At 45.1% G+C, this 20,801-nt stretch overlaps 1 protein-coding gene across 1 annotated transcript in view; it reads left to right on the top strand.

Annotated features, from left to right (window-relative positions):
• The first annotated feature begins 5,378 nt into the window (after window positions 1-5,378).
• Window positions 5,379-20,801, top strand: part of EEIG1 (estrogen-induced osteoclastogenesis regulator 1) — a 31,820-nt gene continuing 16,397 nt past the window's right edge. The window contains exons 1-2 of the mRNA XM_081339834.1: window positions 5,379-5,636; window positions 9,670-10,385. Of these exons, the coding sequence (XP_081195960.1) occupies window positions 10,240-10,385 (146 nt within the window). The 5' untranslated portion in view covers window positions 5,379-5,636; window positions 9,670-10,239. The remainder of the gene's footprint in view (window positions 5,637-9,669; window positions 10,386-20,801) is intronic.

The raw sequence follows: 20,801 nt of genomic DNA, 5'->3' as shown, positions 1-20,801 counted from the left end.
AAGTAGAGACATCACCCTGTCAACAAAAATGCGTATAGTCAAGGCTGTGGTCTTCCCAGTTGCAATGTATGGCTGTGAAAGTTGGACCATAAGAAAGGCTGAGCGCCAAAGAATTGAGGCCTTTGAACTGTGGTGCTGGAGAAGACTCCTGCGAGTCCCTTGGACTGCAAGGCGATCAAACCGGTCAGTCCTAGAGGAGATCAACCCTGACTGCTCTTTAGAAGGCCAGATCCTGAAGCTAAAACTCAAGTACTTTGGCCACCTAAGGAGAAGGAAGGACTCACTGGAGAAGAGCCTAATGCTGGGAAAGATTGAGGGCAAGAGAAGAAGGGGACGACAGAGAAGGAGGTGTCTGGATGGAGTCACTGAAGCAGCTGGTGTGAGCCGAAATGGACTCCAGGAGATGGTAGAGGACAGGAAGGCCTGGAGGAACGTAGTCCATGGGGTCGCGATGGGTCGCACACGACTTCGTAGCTAAGAACAAAAACACTCAGCCATAACTTGGTATTTGTGGACGGAGGCTTGTTGCATTCGGCCATCTATACAACAGGTCCACAACAAAAACTTACAAACCCTGTTGCTGTTTTACATGCAGAGGGTTCCCCGTATCCGAAGCTTTTAAAAAAAAATAGAGCAGTAGGGAAGGCTGTTTTTCCAGCAACTTGGATTTGAAAGATAAAGTAAGTCCAGATGTCCTATATATTTCCTGGTGTTTATGCTACCTGCAGGGGGCATAATACCCCCACGTTTCTATCTTTGAAAAAACTAGCATAGCGTTAAACCCCTGGGCTCCCCAAAGTAAAATAAATCTAAAAGGCCATTAACTGAGAACTTTGTTCAGCCATCAGCCACGTACTCCGTGACAAATGAACACCGTAGTGTCAAAAACGATGGATAAGCAAGAAGCTACATTCGTACTTCTGGTCCTTTTATTCTCACGTAGTCCGAACAAGAAAAAGAAGCCTAAAGATTTATTTATTTTTAAACATTTTTAGGCTGGCCAACCCTCTCCTAAAATAATTAGATGAAACAAACGCCAAGAAGAGTTGGTTTTCGTGCCTTGCCTGACATTTCTTAGGTCCCAAATAGGACTTTCTCTCCCATGATGTTCTATATAGGAATAAAAAAAAGAGAACAATCTGCATTGTTAGTATTTAGCCACAAAGTCTGGCTTTCTCTTCTGGCTTTGCAGCACAGCCTCCTGTTGTAAGAGGGTAGAGTACACTTAGAGCATAAGAAGTATAACAAGTTCTCTAAGGCTACTCCACTTGGTTAGCCTGTGCTGGTAGCAATTCACCACTTACCGTTCTGCCTAATCCTTTTCAGAACACGTGAGTCCCTTCTGGGGGAAAAAAAAGGAAAAAAAAGATAATCTAAAGCAGCGTTTCTCAACCTCAGCAGCTTGCAGATGTGCAGACTTCAATTCCCAGAATCCCTCCAATTCCACATCCCACCCCCCCACCCCCAGATGTTTAGATAAGCTGCTTCCTGCATTGGCCCTTTTTTCAGTTCTCCCAACTGCAAAGGTTTACGCAAGGAATTCTAACCACCACATAATTAGCGTGGCATGCCAATTCCAGCCTTTATGGTTTGCCAGCCACGTTTTTTTGGCCTAGTGTTACATATCAGGGACCCGGTGGCTCAGTGGGCTAGGACGCTAAGCTTGTCGATCAGAAGGTCGGCGGTTTGGCGGGTCGAATCCCGAGTGCCGCGTAGCAGAGTGAGCGCCTCTTACTCGTCCCAGCTTCTGCCAACCTAGCAGTTCGAAAGCACGTCAAAATGCAAGTAGGAAAATAGGGACCACTCCGGTGGGAAGGTAACAGTGCTCCGTGCGCCTTTGGCGTCTAGTCATGCCGGCCACATGACCACGGAGACCTCCTCGGACAAGCGCTGGCTCTTCGGCTTTGAAACGGAGATGAGCACCGGCCCCTAGAGTCGGAAACGACTAGCACGCATGTGCGGGGGAACCTTTACCTTTACCTACATATCAGGATATCTGAGGATGTCAACCTGTCCTCCCCATTCCTGAGTTGGACACCTGAACCAGTACTGCTAGGCAACGGAAACCGAACAAACCAGTTTGAGCTTATGTAAACCAGCTGAAAGGGCAGTCATCACCTCTCCTGGTTTGTGGTATTTTCCTCAAGACAACATAAGGAAGTGTAAAGGTTTTTGTTGTTGTTTTTTTAAGAAAAGAATTTCTGGTTTTTCTACATAACTGGGAAGAATTCTTTTAAAAGAATTGGCCTCTTTTAACCTATAGTTCCAAATGCAGAAACAGTCCGGCTTGGGATTTGCCACTTGGTCAACCTCTCAAGTTCTCCATATGCTCAAAAAAAATAAAACAAAAAACCACCCCAATTTATTTTCATCTATTCACAACTTTAAAGTCCAAACAGAAGAGCAGAAAAAAAAACACATAACCAGCATGGCAAGGCAAGTAACTCAGAACCAACAGAATCCCGCCCCCGCCCCCCCCCCCAGAATAACAAACCGGATTCATACCTGGCATCAGTCTTGGTTTGTGTAACAGTGGTTGAGGGAATAAATCAAAATTTGCTAGGTTTGAGACATAGAAATCCTCTTGTAAGTTGGACACCGCCTAACTCATCGGAATTAATTACCTTTGTAAATCCCAACCTGAGCAATAGGTTGCATAACAAAAATATAAGCCTCTATTGTTAATGTAATTCTTACAAAACGTCCCTTTTTCTTTTTTCCCTTGTATTGTGTTGCTTTCATTTACCTTTGTGGGGTATTCTAAGTAAGCCACATTTTTCCACCCCAGCTTTCTCAGCCATCTGGGAATGGAAGCTTTCTGGCCTCCCAGAAAATAGCGGCAAGGAAGCAAAAAAAAATTAAAATAAAATAAATTAAAGCCCACATTCCTGTAATACGTGATCTTTCCAGCACTCGCAGTCGTGACTAAGCAAACCATGCCTTAACGCAGGGGGTTTTCAAATATGGCCCTTTTAGGAGTTGTGGACTTCAACTTCCAGAATTCCTCAGCCAGGCACGCGGAATTCTGGGAGTTGAAGTCCACAAGTCCTAAAAGGGCCAAGTTTGAAGCCCCCTGCCTTAATGTATCGGAGCTCAGTAATGGTCCTTTTTCCACATTAATCTTGGACTCCAAATTAAAAACTAGCCTTTATTGCCCAGCTAGGTTTATAGAGCGATCAATGCTTATTTTTTTTTAAAAACAGGCTAATTTATCCTGCACTCTGATGCATTTGGGAATCTTGGTTTCTGGGAACTTCAGACATGCCCATTGGATGTGTATCCTGTGACTCGATGGGTTCAGCAGATCTTTGGGCCTTTTTGCAAATCTGTCGATTGATAACATCAGCCTGGTAGTCAGCTTAATTGTAAAACAAAGCCTCCGAAGAAACAAAAGCTTTCCGATCAAAGCTGTTGAATAAACACGGAGTAGAACAACAGGTAGAGGACAGGAAGGCCTGGAGGAACGCTGTCCATAGGGTCGCGATGGGTCGGACACGACTTCGCAACTAACAACAAGAACAACAGGATTCATTGTCCCACTAAACTTTGATACATCTATAATCCCTTGGTGTAATCACATGGCAAGTCCAAAGGGGAAGTTTAGAAGGCTGAATCACAAGAGGCTTTTCCATCCTGGCGTTATAATTAGTTAGGAAAATGTATTTAATTTTCCACGGAGGAGAAGACTCCACCAAAGAGGTTTTATTAGACCCTTCATGCTTCTCCTAATCTTAGGAAGGCGTTCTCACAGTGCCCCAAGCCAACAGGGTTTGGCTTTCGGCTCATTTTGTCACGTGAACCCGGACATCCGAGGTTGCAAACCGTGGTTTAGGGCTCCTTGGAGGGTTGTGGAAATTAAGGTAGTTGCGATTTGATTTGGGCAGCGACGACTATAACCACCCGCCACCCACCCCCAATGGGGTGCAGGATGATGGAAACGCATCCTGCCATCGTATTTCCCATTTCAGAGGAAAGGTGATGGGGAGAGGAAACAGCTGGGTGGGCTTCTGAAGAACATCTGGTTAGCCACTCTGGAAAACAGGATACCGGACAATTTAATTTTATTTGGAATATTTATTTATTTATTTTAATCTTGCCCCAAATTTTATCATACGTCGATTCCTGACAGTTCGCCCTCATTCTTCCTCCCAAACACGCTGCCTGGCAGAGAGGCTTCATCGTCAAGCCCATCATCCCCCTACTTAAAGCAGTCTTCCTTGCTCGGCTACCCTATTTGATGGACTACAATTCCTATCACCCCCCTCCCCAGCACCTAACATCCCACTCAGCCCGCTAGCTTGGAATCCCTATCCCCACGCCCTACGGATACGCCAACTCCCATTCCACGATGGCCGGGGACGATGGGCTTGGGAGTCTCAATCTTCCCGAGGGCGCCCGGTTGCAGAAGCAGCCAGGCCTTTCCCCCCCCTCCCCCTCCCCTTGCGTTTCATAGTTTAAATTTCAATGCAGAGGGCGGGGCTCTTTCCCCACCCCTTCTTGCGTGACTGACGTCACGCTTCCTCCAATGGCCGCTCTTCCTTCCGCCGTCGTGGTCAGGCGGAGCCAATGGAGATGGCGGATGCCTTCCCACCCCCTTTTTTTTTTTCCTTCCAACCTCAATTCGAGGCTGCCCAATCGGCTTCGAGCATCTGCGGCTTTGGAACCGCCGCGGGCTTTCTCCCCGCCCCTTTCCTTCCCCATTACGCCAGCGGCGTAGCGGGCGCAGTTGGCGTAGAGCGCTGGCAAGCCAGCTAGCAGAGAGGTCTGGAACGGCGGCGGAGGTAGGAGAGACCCCCCCCTTACACAACACACACACACACACAAGGCTGCTTGCCGCCCCCTCCCCATCATCAGCTGCATTGGGAGAGGAGGAGGAGGAGGAGGTGGTTGTGGGGGAGCAATGCACCTCTCCCCTTGGGGGGGAATTTGGGGAGGGGGTGCAATCGAGGCAGCGGAGCCCTAAAATAGATCTGGGGGGGGCATTGGAAGCTGCAAGAGGGGGCATTCCACGGAGAGAGACCCTCGGGGGAGGGGGGAAGGCTGTGGGGGTCGCTTGCAAGCGTGCAAAGTTGCCCACGTGCCTGCCTCGGTGCAAAAGGCGCCCCTCTTGGGGAAGGGGGAGCTGGGGCAAAGTTTGGGGGTCGGGGCGATCGTGTTGCACCCCCTCCCCCCGGCCGATGATGCATGCACCCGCACCCCAGCCCCCCGGGGGACTCTTTCTGACCCCCTCCCCTCGTTTCCCCCCAGCGCAAGCAAGTCTGGCCGGAAAAGGCTGGTGCAAGACACGTAAGGTGCGTCTAGCTGACACGTGTGTGTTTGTGTGTGTGTGTGCGCGCCCAGGAGCCCGCTGCTAAGGCATCTTTGCCCATTCTGGCTCGCTGGGATGAGTCATCGGGCCGTGTTCTGCAAACCCTAGTGAAAACCAGCCACGATTTAGCCTCCAACCTGGATCCGGCAGGTATACCTTTCTCCTCTTAGCTTAGGTACACCTGCATTGAGGTGGCGCTACTAAGCCAGAAGTTACGCTAGCTAGCCAATTCTGGCTTGCTCTGATGAGCGAGCCCGGACGTTGGGCCATATTCAACAAGCCGTAGTTAAAACCAGCCACGATTTAGCCTCCAACCTGGATCCGGCAGGTATACCTTTCTCTCCTCTGCCTCATAGCTAGGTACCCCTGCATTGAGGTGGCGCTACTAAGCCAGAAGTTACGCTAGCTAGCCAATTCTGGCTCGCTCTGATGAGCGAGCCCGGACGTTGGGCCATATTCAACAAGCCGTAGTTAAAAACAAGCCGCGATTTGGCCTCCAACCTGGGTCCTACAACTCTGTCTTTCTCCTCTTGTCTCATAGCTAAGTTTACCTGTGTACAGGTGCATCTAAATTTAAAAACAAACTCCCATCTCTTTGCATGCCTCTGCAGAATCCGGGTGCTTGGCTTGGGATTGTGTGTTAAGAATTTGTTGTTGTGTAAATATCCGTCTTTTAAAGTGTTACTAGTTCTGGCGTTTGTTGTTACAAGGCGATTGTGCAATGCCTCGAATGTTTGGGAACCGATCCCACACGTGTTTCTTAGCACATTTAAGATGACGGTGTAAAGTTGCAATACCCCACACCTTAATCTGGGAATAAGCGCCGGATTTATTCCCCAGCGAGCAAGCTACGGATTGCAACACAACCGAAATTGCTTTCTCTTGATACCTGTATTGTTGTGTTTCGGCCTGTAGTAAAAGTGGAGCAGAGGACAACTGCACGTGGACCTGGTTATAAATGAGGAGTTGTTTCTGAATGTTCAGGATTTTATCCACTTGCTTAGGATCTGCAAACAAAGAGACATGAAGGATGAGCTGTCTTGAGACTTTTATGACTTATTTTGTTTTCCCTTTAAAAAAAACTTAATCCAACCAATTTAACAAAGCAAGGATGAATAATTAGGATACCTTTCGGGGTTTTAAGTCATTAAGTCATGCCTGATCAGTTTTCACTGATTCTCCCTCTGGATTGTCTTGAGTTGAGACAATCCCACCACAGAAGCTAGAGTAGAAGGACCCAACAGAAGAACTTCATTCCTCCATCAATGGCTGATCTTCCAGCTCTTATCTTCAGACTAGTGAGGTGTAACTTAACACCACTAATTTAAAAAGAGACCGAGTTCCCACATTGGGTTTACATCATGGGCTCCTTAACTGGATAAACCCTAATTCTGGGTTCACCCCATCCCTCCAGGAAGCCTGCTCCAGTTTTTACTTGGGGGAACAAACCATGGTGGTTTCGGTACACATCAACCTGTTTACGTACTGTATGGTTTGCAAATTTTGCTAGAGTCTCTTAAGCGTTCCTCAACCTTGTCAATTTTAAGATGCATGGACCTCAAGTCCCAGATTTCCCTTGACATCATTCTTGAGCACGTTTGAGGTTGCTGAAGTTGAGAAAGACTGCCTTAAGGCTTGTAACCACGTTAGGTTCAAAATTTAGCATTGCAGTGTGCCATAAACGTTAGGTTCAAAATTTAGCATTGCAGTGTGCCATAAACACCGTTGTCTGTCCCCTTGAGAATTGACCCAGGATGTAGAGAACCCATCCAGTTAAGCCCCAGCCCTCTAAGATGGGGTAGCTCGCCCTTGAATCCTAGAAGAACCACCCATTTGTTTTGTTTTGGAATGGAGGCTGCAACGGGGATGTTGACATGGATGAGGACTTGGTGCGTTGGGTGGTTGAGGGAAAGCTAAGAATGGTTTGGTTGAGGGACTGGTTGAGGCACCTCAACTTCCAAGAATGATGAAGAACAGCAGGAGGTGGCCATTGTTTTCCATGGGAAACTGATATAGTGTGAGGTCTGTACCACATGGTGAGACAGGTTGTCTCAGATCTGAGCAGCAAAGTTAGAGAGCCAGGCAATCTTCCGAAGGTCACCTTGAACTGCCAACGCTGAACTTTAGACCGGAAGAAAGTGTGGGTAGGCAGGAAAACAGCATTCCCGAGTTGCAGAAATAGGGTAAAGTTCTCCAGATCAATAATGTCTCATCAAAATGTGCTTTTGCAGTGAACTGAGTGTACACAATTTGTTGTTAACCTCTCCTGCTCTACAGAGCGAACTGGGTGATTCAGACCCAGAAGCTCACCAGCCAGACATAAGGCCTTAGGAGTAAGGTTTAAACTCCTGGAGCAAATGATCTATTTGCGTTTTTCTTTGTAGGGAAAAAGTGAGTTTTGAAGGTACAGTAGTAGCTGGTTAAAAAGTACAGAGGAAAAATATTAAAGGAAAAGAATGTAGTTAAAAAAGTACAAGTCATATTATATTTCTTTACAGACACAGAGGTATTTGTGTGTGTGTGTTAACCCACGCAAACCGATAACAGGTTTTTGTGTGTATATCTCAAGTTTTAGGTTGATACTGTAGATGGATGGACAGATAGATCAATAGATGGATAGATAGGCGAAGGAGAGAGATAGATTGATAGGCAGATGGACAAATCAATGGATATATGATTAGAATAGGTAGATACATACATACATAGATGCATACATAGATACAGATGGATACATAGATAATGGATAAATATAGATAGATGATAAATAGGTAAATAGATGATAGATGACACATAGATGATAGATATAGATGATAAATACATAATAGATGATAGATTGATGATGGATAGATAGATAGATAGATAGATAGATAGATAGATAGATAGATAGATAGATAGATAGATAGATATAATGGATTAATATAGATAGATGATAAATAGGTAAATAGATGATAGATGACACATAGATGATAGATAGTAAAGGTAAAGCTAAAGGTTCCCCCGCACATGCGTGCTAGTCGTTTCCGACTCTAGGGACCGGTGCTCATCTCCGTTTCAAAGCCGAAGAGCCAGCGCTTGTCCGAGGACGTCTCCGTGGTCATGTGGCCGGCATGACTAGACGCCAAAGGCGCACGGAACGCTGTTACCTTCCCACCGCAGTGGTCCCTATTTTTCTACTTGCATTTTTACATGCTTTCGAACTGCTAGGTTGGCAGAAGCTGGGACGAGTAACAGGCGCTCACTCTGCTACGCGGCACTCGGGATTCGACCCGCCAAACTGCCGACCTTCCGATCGACAAGCTCAGTGTCCTAACCCACTGAGCCACCGCGTCCCTTGTAGATGATAGATATAGATAAATAGATAATAGATGATAGATTGATGATAGATAGACAGATAGACAGACAGACAGACAGACAGACAGACAGACAGACAGACAGACAGATAGATAGATAGATAGATAGATAGATAGATAGATAGATAGATAGATAGATAGATAATGGATTAATATAGATAGATAGGTAAATAGATGATAGATGACACATAGATAGATATAGATGATAAATAGATAATAGATGATAGATTGATGATGGATAGAGAGAGAGAGAGATAGAGAGATAATGGATTAATATAGATAGTTGATAAATAGGTTAATAGATGATAGATGACACAGATGATATAGATGATAAATAGATAATGGATGATAGATTGATGATGGATAGATAGATAGATAGATAGATAGATAGATAGATAATGGATTAATATAGATAGATAGGTAAATAGATGATAGATGACACATAGATGATAGATATAGATGATAAATAGATAATGGATGATAGATTGATGATGGATAGATAGAGAGATAGATAGAGATAGATAATGGATTAATATAGATAGTTGATAAATAGGTTAATAGATGATAGATGACACACAGGTGATAGATTGATGATGGATAGATATAGATGATAAGTAGATAAAAGATGATAGATTCAGGATGGATGGATAGATAGATGTTGCTACTGAAAAATTTGAGTTGGTGTAAAAGAAATAAGAATTCTTTGTGTGTGTGTGTGTGTGTGTGTGTGTATGTGCAATGAATTCCATGCTTTGGTGGAGCTGTTTACAAAACCATGCCTCTAGAATAGATCACCCTACGTGGCACCCGGAAGAAATGCAGCAGGTTGCCTTTTTTTTAAAAGGCACCACGAAAAATTAAAAAAGGCTGGGCTTTTTTTTCCCCCGCTCAGAGGGGAAGGGAAGAAAAGTTGGAGGGCCGCTGTAACGAGGTGGGCAGTTTGGGAGTGGGGGGTGGGTGGGGAACGGAGGGAGGGACCGAGACTCACCGCCTCCTCATTCATTTCCCTAGGCTGAAATAAAGAGGAGGAGACTTCAGCCAAAGAGGCTGGCATTTTGCTGAGAAGGAAGCCAGCCATGCCTCCCAGTGAGGTCTTCGGAGGAACTGGTTTTTGTCACCTCTGAACAGCCAGCTCCCGCAGGTCCGGGATTTTTTCCACCACCACCCCCGCGCCCCCCTTTCTACATTTCCCCCTCCTCCTCTTGGAGATGAACCAAAGACTCGACTTGCTTTTTTGCCTAGTTGGAATCGGCTCAGTTCCTTCCCGGCTCTTGACCATCCCTGAATCGGTAACCAGGTCAGACCACCAAAGAAAGAGGCGAAACCATCATTTAAAGCTAGGCTGCCTTTTTATCTGAGTTAAACTCTCTGCTGGGTTGGCGAGGCCTGGGGGAGAGAGAGAGAGAGAGAGAGAGAGGAGAGAGAGATTTCATCACCACCTTTTGCAAGGACCCGCTCTATATTTAGAGCCGCCGGTTGCTTTTCCTTTGCGTTTTTTTTTTTAGTTTCTGGCAAATATATATATATATATATTTTAAAAAAGAAGAAAACTCTCCGTTTCTCCTGGCTGCGAGGTGCCCCATGGCTTTCTTGATGAAGAAGAAGAAATTCAAGTTTCAGATCAGCTTCACCTTGGAAGAGCTGACCGCCGTGCCTTTTGTAAACGGCATGCTGTTCTGCAAAATTCGGCTGTTGGATGGCGGCGACTTTGTCACCTTGTCTTCCAGGTAAGCAAGAAATGGGATTTTTTTGGGTGGGTGGGTGGGGGAAGGGTAGGGTATTATTTTGCCTGTCCTCCTCCCTTGATTGCTGTCTAGAATGAGGGTTGAAGCAAACCCAAGAGTCTTTCTTTTAGATTGATAGAGCAACCTCGGTCTATCAACGGAGGGACCGTCAAGAGTTGTGCGGTGGAAACCCAGCATCCAATCAAATCGCCCTTGTTCCATTGTAGGGCATTGTGTGTGTGTACGCCAACATGTCTGGTCAGCTGCCCCCCCCCCCTCTCCCTTTCTTCAAGCGACTGCAGATCCCACATTCTGCAGGCAATGTGGTGTAGGCAATCCTTGGATTGCGCAATCGTTGAACGAGTCTTCCCAAGAATCTTATCAATGACTGGACAAGACTGGACAGCCATTGGTCTGGAATGGTATATAGGGACTCCTGCTGGAGCAAGGGGGTTGGAGTAGAAGACCTCCAAAGTCCCTTCCAAGTCTGTTATTCTATGTTCCCCTGTTGTGTGTTGATCCAGCGAGCTTCTGTGTTGATACATAGAGGGGGTGTTCAAGACTTGGAAATTATTCTAGGTTTTATATCCCCCCCTCCTGGCCATTTGCCCCCTTCTAGGTTTTGCACTCACCCGGAAACTAAATCTTAAATGCTGTGAGTTCTCCTCTCCTCTCCTCTCCTCTCCTCTCCTCTCCTCTTCTCCTTCTCTTCTCTTCCTCTTCTCTTCTCTTCTCTTCTCTTTCTCTTCTCCTTCTTTTTCTCTTCTCTTCTCCTTCCATCTCTCCTTCTCTTCTTCTCTTCTCCTTCTCCTTCTTCTCTTTCTCCTTCTCTTCTCTTCTCTTCTCTTCTCTTCTCCCTCTCCTTCTCTTCTCTTCTCCTTCTCTTCTCCTTCTCCTTCTCTTCTCTTCTCCTTCCATCTCTCCTTCTCTTCTCTTCTCTCTCCTTCCTTCATTCTCTCCCTCCCTCTCTGTCCCTCTCTCACGCCTTTAAATGCAATAATAGGCCCCAATGCATCAGCAATTGATTGCATTGATATCTCAGAGGCTGTTTTGCTCTGGGGTATTGTTCTTAGCCTTAATTTGCAGGCTAGTTTGCCCTCCACACACAGGGAACTGCCCTCTCTCTGTCTCTCCCTCTGTCTCTTTCCTAATCAAATGTTGCTTTTGTTGTCGACTGGGTGCGTGTTGATTATTGCCTAGCACTGGGCACATACACAAATTCCAAAACAATCTCAGACTTGCCTTTTTACCGTATCTTTGGCAGAGAAGTTCTTATTTATTTTTTGAAATACCGAAGCAAGGTGGCTCGTCGGGCGGGCATACTCTCTTGCTCTTTATATTCCCGTGGATTTTAACTGAGTTTGCAAGGTCAAATGTTCAACTTGGGCCGATAACTTCTCAGCCGGAGCAAATGATGTCTCTCTGCTGCTCAGAATCCTGTAATAATATTGTTGTTGTTGATGATGATGTTGTTATTATTATTATTAAAGATTGAATCTTCCAATTCGATTCACAATCTGGAACTGGTAAAAACTTTTTAACAGTTCAAGTCCTAACCGAGGACCTAAGAGCTGTTAAGGTAACGTCTGATAGGCAGTTCTGAATAGGGTGTTGTGTTTTGTTGTGTTTTGTTGTTGTGTTTTGTTTTGTTTGCAAAGTCAGAATATTCAGATCTAATGAGTTCAAAATTTCCGTGTATCTAGGCGACCCTTTGGGTATTTATTTCTTCCTCCGCAATTGCTTAGCTTCCATTTGCAGATCGCTGTATTTTGTTATGTTGTTGTTGTTGTTGTTGTTGTTGTTTGCATGAGGTGGTGTCTTTCCAGTGTTTGGTGCTACTCAACTGTTGCTTCCTTCCCCTTTTTGGCTTGTTTTGGTTTCATCAACAGCATCTGAGCCCAGAAAGAGAACCTTAACTGTGTGCCTCAGTTAACCGTTGGCTTGCAACTTACAACGGCCCATTTAGTGACCGTTCAGAGTCACAATGCACTGGAAAAAAAGCGACAGGTGCTTTCCCACACACACACACACTTGCGACCGTTGCGGCATCCCCGTGCTCACGTAATCAAAATTCAGATGCTCGGATGCTGGGTTCATATTTACGACGGTTGTGGCGTCATGTGACTTTTGAGACTTTCTCGCCAGCGAAGTCAAAGAGGGAGGGGGGGGGAAATCCAGACTCACTTAACAGCCGTTTGCTAACTGGACAGCCGCAGCGCTTCACTTAACGACGGTGGCGAGGAAGGTCGTAAAACGGGGCAAACCTCGCTTAGCAAATGTCTCAGCAAGAGAGGTTTGGGGCCCAGTTGTGATCCTAAGCCGTGTGGTAGGGTCTGATTTGATATAGGGTACGGTCTTGCCTAGCACGCCAAAGGAGACACAGATCCAGACACCTGGATTTTAAGGGATAGCAGAAAGAAAGTTAAATGTTATATATTTCATCTCTCTCGGCCACTCGAGTTTTGCATTCCGGGTTTGCTTGCTCTAGAAGTCCCCTTTTTGGAGTCTGCCTGTGCTTGGTGGGGTTGCGAACATCTGTAGCTGCTGCCTCTGGTTGTCGCTCCTCCCCCTGTCTGATGCTCAGCCAGGCTTAACAGCAGTTTATTATTGCAGCTTGCAGATGTGTTCCAGCAAGGAAACGGCCTCTAATTCAAGCCAAATGCATGAATGCAATATTCTTTCTATTCTCTCTGTCTCTTTCTCTCTGTCTGTCTGTCTCTTCTGTAAAAAGGCAAGTTGGGAACTTGACATTGGAGGGTGAAGCTGCTCACCCACCCCTGGGTGTCTTGCTCCAAGTGAAAACACACGGGAAGCTCTTTCAGCTAAACTCTAAAAGCATCCAACCTTATCCACTTTTTTTAGACCAGTGGACTTCACCTCCCAGAATTGCCCAGCCACCCTCCCGGGATTAAAGCTGTCCAATTTGGGCTGCTTTAAAACCTGTGAACTTCAACTCCCAGAATTCCCCGGACAGCATGCCTTGAGGTATTCGTTCAATCAAAGTTTTTGTTCCGGCTCTACAATCTTGAGATCTCCCAGCCATGGTTGGATGGGGAATTCTGGGAGCTGAAGTCCACGGGTCTGAAAAGTGAAATCAGCGGGGTTGACCTCTTCTGTTGTGGCAGGAGCTCATGGTGGCTTCAGACCTCATGTGGATAGTTCACCCTGTCGCACTCTTGTGGTCCTCTTGCCCCTGGAGTGGACATCCAGAGGACATCCAGAGGAGCCGAGGATCGAGTGGAGGCAATGAAGTTGTGCGTGACTCCTTTTGGTGGATCCTCCTGGGTGTGGGTCTTGTTGTTGTTGTTGTTGTTGTTGTAAGCTATTTGTCCAACATTGGGAAGATTTCAGAACTAGGCAAGAATTTGCAACATCCTGGAAAGGAGTTTGGCTGAACCCGTGACTTTCGTGACCCGCTCACGAACTCTCACAAATGCGCTGCTGGATGTGTTGGTATCTGGAATTTTTTTCCCTACGTTGTCAAACCCTTTTCCTTCCACTGCAGTTCGGAGTTATTTCCGGCAGTCAGAATTATTTCCTGGTTCTAGGAGGCGAAATTGAGGAGACACGGAGAGAGTTGCTTTGGGTTCACCGCAGCTTGTTAGCTCCGTGGGCTGCTTATTTCCCCGTACAGGTCGTTCTCGACTTACGGCAGTCCATTTATTTATTTATTTTTAATTCCATTTATATCCCGCCCTTCTCCGAAGACTCAGGGCGGCTTACAAGCTTAGCATTTAGTGACCGTTGAAAGATACAACGGCTCTGAAAAAAAGTGACATGACTTTTTTTTTTCACACTGGCAACTTTTGCGGCATCCCCGTGATCGTGGAGATCAAAAATCAGACGCTTGGCAGCTGACTCAAATTTATGACGATCAGAGCGCCCCAGGGTCATGCAATCCCCTTTTGCGACCTTCCGACAAGCATTGAGTAGAGTAGAGTAGAGTAGAGTAGAATAGAATAGAATAGAATAGAACATGGAATAGAATAGAATAGAATAGAATAGAATAGAATATAGAATATAGAACAGAATATAGACTAGAATAGAATATAGAACAGAACAGAACAGAATATAGAATAGAAGAGTAGAGTAGAGTAGAGTAGAATAGAATAGAATAGAATAGAAAAGAACATGGAATAGAATAGAATATAGAATATAGAACAGAATATAGACTAGAATAGAATATAGAACAGAATATAGACTAGAATAGAATATAGAACAGAACAGAACAGAATATAGAATAGAATAGAATAGAATAGAATAGAATAGAATAGAATAGAATAGAATAGAATAGAATAGTAGAGTAGAATCTGGAAGGGACCTTGGAGGTCTTCTAGTCCAGCCCCCTGCTCAAGCAGGAGAACCTACACCATCTCAGACAGGTGAATGTCTAGTCTCTTCTTAAAAATCTCCAGTGATGGAGTGCCCAGGATTTCTGGTGGCAAGCTGTTCCACTGGTTGGTTGTTCTTACTGTCAGGAAATTTCTCCTTAATTGCAGGTTGCTTCTCTCTTTGATCAGTGTCCAGCCATTGTTTCTTGTCCTTCCATCTGATGCTGTGGTGAATAACGTGACCCCCTCCTCTTCTTTGGGGCAGCCCCTCAAATACTGGAACACCGCTATCGTGTCTCCCCTATTTCTTCTTTTCTTTAGACTGCCCAGACCCAATTTGATGAGTTTCAAAGCAGGTGGGTACCAAGGTGCCACTGTGGTGCCAAATTACAGGATAATAATGTTAAAGGCATCCGAGGAGTCGGTTTCAATCCACTTATTAATTCTGTCCCATCAATAAAACGTTGCGTGCTAAATCTGTTGGCGCTTGTTTGTGTGGTTTCGTAAGCTGCCTAATCTGTACATCATAATCAAACAGACGGCACTTCTGGGTGGCGTGTTAGTTGAAGCTAAGGCTCTGCAGCTTCAACTGGAAGTACAGCTAGTCCTCAATTTACAACAGTTCACTTATGTACGTTCAAAGTTACAACGGCAATTTAAAAAAAAAAGCGACTCATGATCGTTTTTCAGACTTACGGCCGTTGCAGCCTCTCAGTGATCACATGATCAAAATTCAGACACTCGGCCACGGACTCATATTTATGACGGTTGCCGTGGGCCTGGGATCACGTGATCCTCCCCTTTTGTGACCTTCCGACAAGCGAAGCTTCACAACGATGTTCCTAAACAATTGCAGCGATTCACTTATAACGACCGTGGCAAGAAAACAAAACGGGGCCAAAGTCGCTGAACAAATGTCTCACTTTGCAACATAAATTTGGGCCTCGAGTGTGGATATAAGGCGAGGACCGCCTGTATCCTTTGGGTAGCAGATCCATTTGTAATGCTTTGTTTGCAAATTGAGCGTCCAGTTTGGAACGGCTGCTATTGAGATGCCTGTGAAAAATTACAGTCCAGTTTTGTTTGAGGGTTGTTGTTTTTTTGTGTGACATTCTTTGAGATGGGGGAAAGGGGTAATAATGGGTCAAACAGTCCAAGGATCACGATTATAAGAACATGGGCAGCTGTTTCTTGGAAGTCCTTCTGGTAGGACGTGTCCAGACATCAAAAGTGGAAAGAAATGTCAAAGGGGAAGTGAAGAAGTTACGTTAATCCCCTATGAATATGTATTTTCTCTTTGATGTAGAGAAACATGAAGTTGAGTTCAGGCCTTGAGTTGCAAACTATGTAACTTTTGGTCACTCTGCGTAGACACTTCTCTTTTGAGGAGCAAGCAAGATGTTTCTTCCTTAGAAGAAAACTCCCAGGGCAAGGTCGCAAAAATCACAGTTTGTTCCTCTTGGGTGTTCACTGGCTTTCTGGGGAAACTATGGTTTGGCTGAAATAGAACAGAATGAAGAAGTTGATGAGTAAGAACTGTTACGGCTTTTGACCCCGCATCCTGAAGGCAACCAGCTTTCCCCCCGCCCCCCATTACCAACAGTCTACTCGTGGCATGAGTGAGTTAGATTTTCCATAGGGTGGGTTGGGCTGTAAGATTCTCCTGACCAGATATGGGCTTGTCTTGTCACTCCTGAGCCCGGATTCTGTTTGTCATCCTTGGAACCGGGTCCAACTGGAGAACCCAAGAGAAGACCTACGGAGACGACTAGGCCAAGCAAAGCACCCCGTTTACCAGGACGTGTTCCATAACCTAAAAGTATTGTTAGGCTCCCAGTCCTCTGAAACCTAGATTCTCTTCACAGTAAAACACGATCTTTTGGGGGAAACCCCAGCTTCTAAAGTGAATCGGAGTTTGCAAACCACAGTAGTTCACCCAGCGTGAGCCCTGGTGGCACAGCGGTTAGAATGCAGGCTAATTCTGCTGACTGCCAGCAGTCAAAGCATGACGCCAGCTATAGATTTTTTTTTTTAATTTCCTCCAGGAACTCAGGAGATCTAAAAAAAACCCAACAACAACCCATCAGCTTCTGAGCAGGTTTGGCTCAACTAAAAGCCCTAGCAATGTTCTGCTTGGAGCTATGTGCGAATGGCTCCCGCTGGCTCTCCGTTGCCTTTCCATCCAGCGGCATCTTGCGCTACGTTTCTATGGCCAGTGGGAGCCCGTGCCAGCTCTGCTTCTGTTGCCTAGCTGCACCACCCAGGTATAGGAAGAGATGCTTCTGAGAAAGGAAAGATAAACACTTCCGTCCCAGCAAGTCTGCATCCTGTTTTGTAAAGACAGATCTTGTGTCATTTCCCCCCCCCCCCTCCCGGTCTGTCTACAGTGGATTGGTTTTCCAGGAGAAAACCTGAATCTAGTGCTAGTTGGGATTGGCTATGTCTAGTTTAGTGAAGAGAAGGACCAGTGGCGACATGATAGCAGTCTTCCAGTATCTCAGGGGCTGCCCCAAAGAAGAGGAAGTCAAGCTATTCTCCAAAGCACCTGAAGGCAGGACAAGAAGCAACGGATGGGAACTCATCAAGGAGAGAAGCAACCTAGAACTAAGGAGGAATTTCCTGACAGAACAATTAATCAGTGGGATGACTTGCCTCCAGAAGTTGTGGGTGTTCCAACACTGGAGGATTGAAGCTTCCTTGATTTCAGGAGAAGTCCACTGGGCAAAACGGAAGTTTAACCACCTGGCTGTTCAAAAGACAGATCATGGGTAGTCCTCAACATACGATCATTCATTTAGCAAGCATTCAGAGTTACAACGGTGCTGAAAAAGTGACTTATCCCTGCGATTTGCTTATCAGCTGTGGCAAAAGAAGGTTGTAAGATTGGGCACAGTTATATATGATCCTTCCCTTAGTGACGGCAGAAATTCCCGTCCCAATGATAGTCGTAAATCAAGGACCGAGGTTTTGGCTTCAAATGGGGAGTGCAGCCCAGCATGGCAGGTTGTTTCTGAGCCATGGTTTAAGTTGACAGGAAACCTCAGCGGTGGCCTATTCACTCTTATTTGTCTTGATTTCTCAAAGCCCACTCCAGTGTCAACGGTTCTCTGCCCACAGTCTCACAAAAGCGGTGGCATGGATCCCAGTGACTTCATCCTGAGCTAATCTCGAGGCGGTACCATTCAGCGGCCGGCGGAAAAAATCAGCCATGAATTTTGAGTTTTGAGAGAACCATCCCATCCTCTTCGAAACAGTCGGGCTTATGTCTGTTAGAATGAATAGTCTACAGTCCCCACAAATGAAGCAACGGAGCTGTTGTGAAGTTGGGGTGGGGTGGGGGAGAAATCTGTTGTGGCCATCCCGTTTTGTTTAGTTTTTTGGTTTTTTTTTTGCCCTTGCTTCTTCTAATTACTCCCTACATCCCACCCATCAGGCTGTATTCCACACCGATGGATCCTCGTGTTGGGTTGAGGTTCACCAGAGATCATTCAACTCTTCAGAAACCACAAAATGGGGAACATAAACTCAGATGAGCTGGAGCTGGGGTTGGGTGTTGTGAAGATCCTGTCCAGATTTGGGACGTACTTACCTTTCTTCTAAAAAGTATCTCGGACTGTCGTTCCCACAATTTCAACCAGCTTCCCCCCAGAGTATTAGCTGGTGGATTGTGGCCTATCCGAAGAAGGTCAGTTGTGAGGAGCAGATGACAAAAGTCTAAACAGTCCCCGATCTTCTTTGGATATGTCCAGCTTCCATAACCCAGTACTTGTGGGTATGCTGGTTGGGAATTATTGGAACTTACACTCCAAGACAACTTTAGAAGATGTAGATTATTTTCACATGTGGTGGACTTGTAGAAATATAAAAGCTTTTTGGATTAAAATTTGGTGGAACATTCAAAAGATTTTTAAGAGAAAGATAAAGTTTTCCCCGCAATTGTTTTTATTGGGCATTGTTGTAGATTGTGATGTTAAAGAAACTAACTTGATGTTGAACATGATAACGGCAGCACGGTTACTGGTGGGACAATATTGGAAGAAGGATAGTTTGCCCACTATAGAAGAATGGGTGTTTAAAGTTTCGAATCTTGCAGAAATGTCTAAGATTTCTGCTTATTTGAAGGATCATTCACAGGAAAGATATATTTCAGTTTGGAGGAGATGGATAAATTATATTCAAAACAAATATGGAACTAAAAGTATCATTTAGCTTATGAGTAGATTTTAGTGGGATATTGTTATTGGTACGTTGTTTGTAGTTATTTTAAAAGAGAGTTAAAGCGCATTATGAATTTGGTTAATTGTATATTATGCATAATTTTTATTTAGAATATGATTATTGTAACTATAATCCTGTATTTAGCTCTGGGAAGTGGGGGGGGAAGTGGGTGGGTTTGGGGTGGGAGGGATTTGGGGATATATTGTAAAATTTTGTTTTTGTAAAACTCTTTAATAAAAAAAGAAGAAGATGTAGATGAATGTCAGTCAGATAAAAATATACCTGAGTGTTCTGTCTCTCAGTTTCACCTTGCAAGCCAACCTTGAACTATGCATGGATGCGTTCTGTTTTAGAGGAATTGAAGAAACTGTCTCAAATCAAGGGTCAGGTTTCCATTATATAGCCATTTATCGATTGTTTCCAGGGGAAACGCAATTGTGTTTTCGCTAATGGCCATTATTAAGGGCAGGTCTCCATCAAAGTCGATAACGAATGCAATGGGGCATAAGCCAATTCAATATTTATGAGATTAAGCCCTCTCTTAAGGTTCGGGGATCTCCGTAGGCGAGAAGTAAATGCCTGCTTAATTCTCCCTCTGGAAGAATGCGTTTTGTCACTCAGGATTTCTCCTTAAGGAATTTGTGTGTGCAAAGCTTAACTCGGTGGACAAAGTAATCGCAGCCTCGTATGTGTCATTTCATAATCTATAACAAGGCAATAAAGTCGGCTTAAGGTTAGTGGACTTAAGGTTACTTAAGTAAAAGTGACTGGAAGAAAAGTTATTTAACAGCACAACAGAATAGCAGAGTTGGAAGGGACCTTGGCTCTTTTATGACTCGTGGACTTCAACTCCCAGAATTCCTGAGCCAGCCACGCTGAGGGGAAAGGGAGAGGTTTCCAAGCTGAGCCATGCTGGCTCAGGAATTCTGGGAGTTGAAGTCCACCAGTCATAAAAGAGCCGAGGTTGCCTACCCCTGTTCTAGTCCAACCCCCTACTCAGGCAGGAAACCCTATACCGTTTCGGACAAATGGCTGTCCAGTCTCTTCTTAAAAAGTTCCAGTGTTGGAGCATTCACAACTTCTGGAGGCAGGTTGTTCCACTGGTTAATTGTTCTAACTGTCAGGAAGTTTCTCCTTAGTTCTAGGTTGCTTCTCTCCTTGATGAGTTTCCCTCCGTTGCTTCTTGTCCTGCCTTCGGGCGCTTTGGAGAACAGCTTGACTCCCTCTTCTTTGGGGCAGCCCCTGAGATATTGGAAGACTGCTATCATGTCCCCCCTGGTCCTTCTCTTCATTAAACTAGACATCTCCCAATTCCTGCAACCGTTCTTCATATGTTTTAGCCTCCAGTCCACTAATGTTCTTTCTTGCTCTTCTGTTTGCACAAGTCTAAGACTTGGGCAAAAAAAAAGATAAAAATCAAAGTTGCAGCTGAAATCCTCTTTTGTTCTACCGGCTGCAAATAAAATCATCCCAAGTTTAAACAGGAGAGCGAAAGGAAACCAAGGGTCCCTGGAACATACAACGCCAGTTTCCCCTTGTTTATTTAAAGAAATGAAAAATGGCAAAAAGTGTCATTTTGAGGATAAGCATACTGGAAACAAAGAGAGACTTGTGTTTGTTATTTCTCTGCCTAGTTCGCCTTTAATGTTTCCCAGCCCGATTTGGATAAAAATGTATTTTAATTCAAGAGTACGTGTCTTTTTTTTTCTTTTTTTACTTTTTTCCTTTTGAGGCTCACTTTTGAATTTGGAGGGCTGTGCTAGGGTCCTTCTGCAGAACGTGGTCCGAGAAAGGAAAGTCGAAAGCTGAACTAAATTTCATTTGGCTTTCATTTCAATGAAAGGACGTGGATTTCTCGTGCGTATACACC

Source organism: Vipera berus (assembly GCF_964194415.1).
Source record: "Vipera berus genome assembly, chromosome: 15".
Classification (NCBI taxonomy): domain Eukaryota; kingdom Metazoa; phylum Chordata; class Lepidosauria; order Squamata; family Viperidae; genus Vipera; species Vipera berus.
Note: the sequence above shows the minus strand (reverse complement) of the source record. Positions and strands in the feature narration are given on the sequence as shown.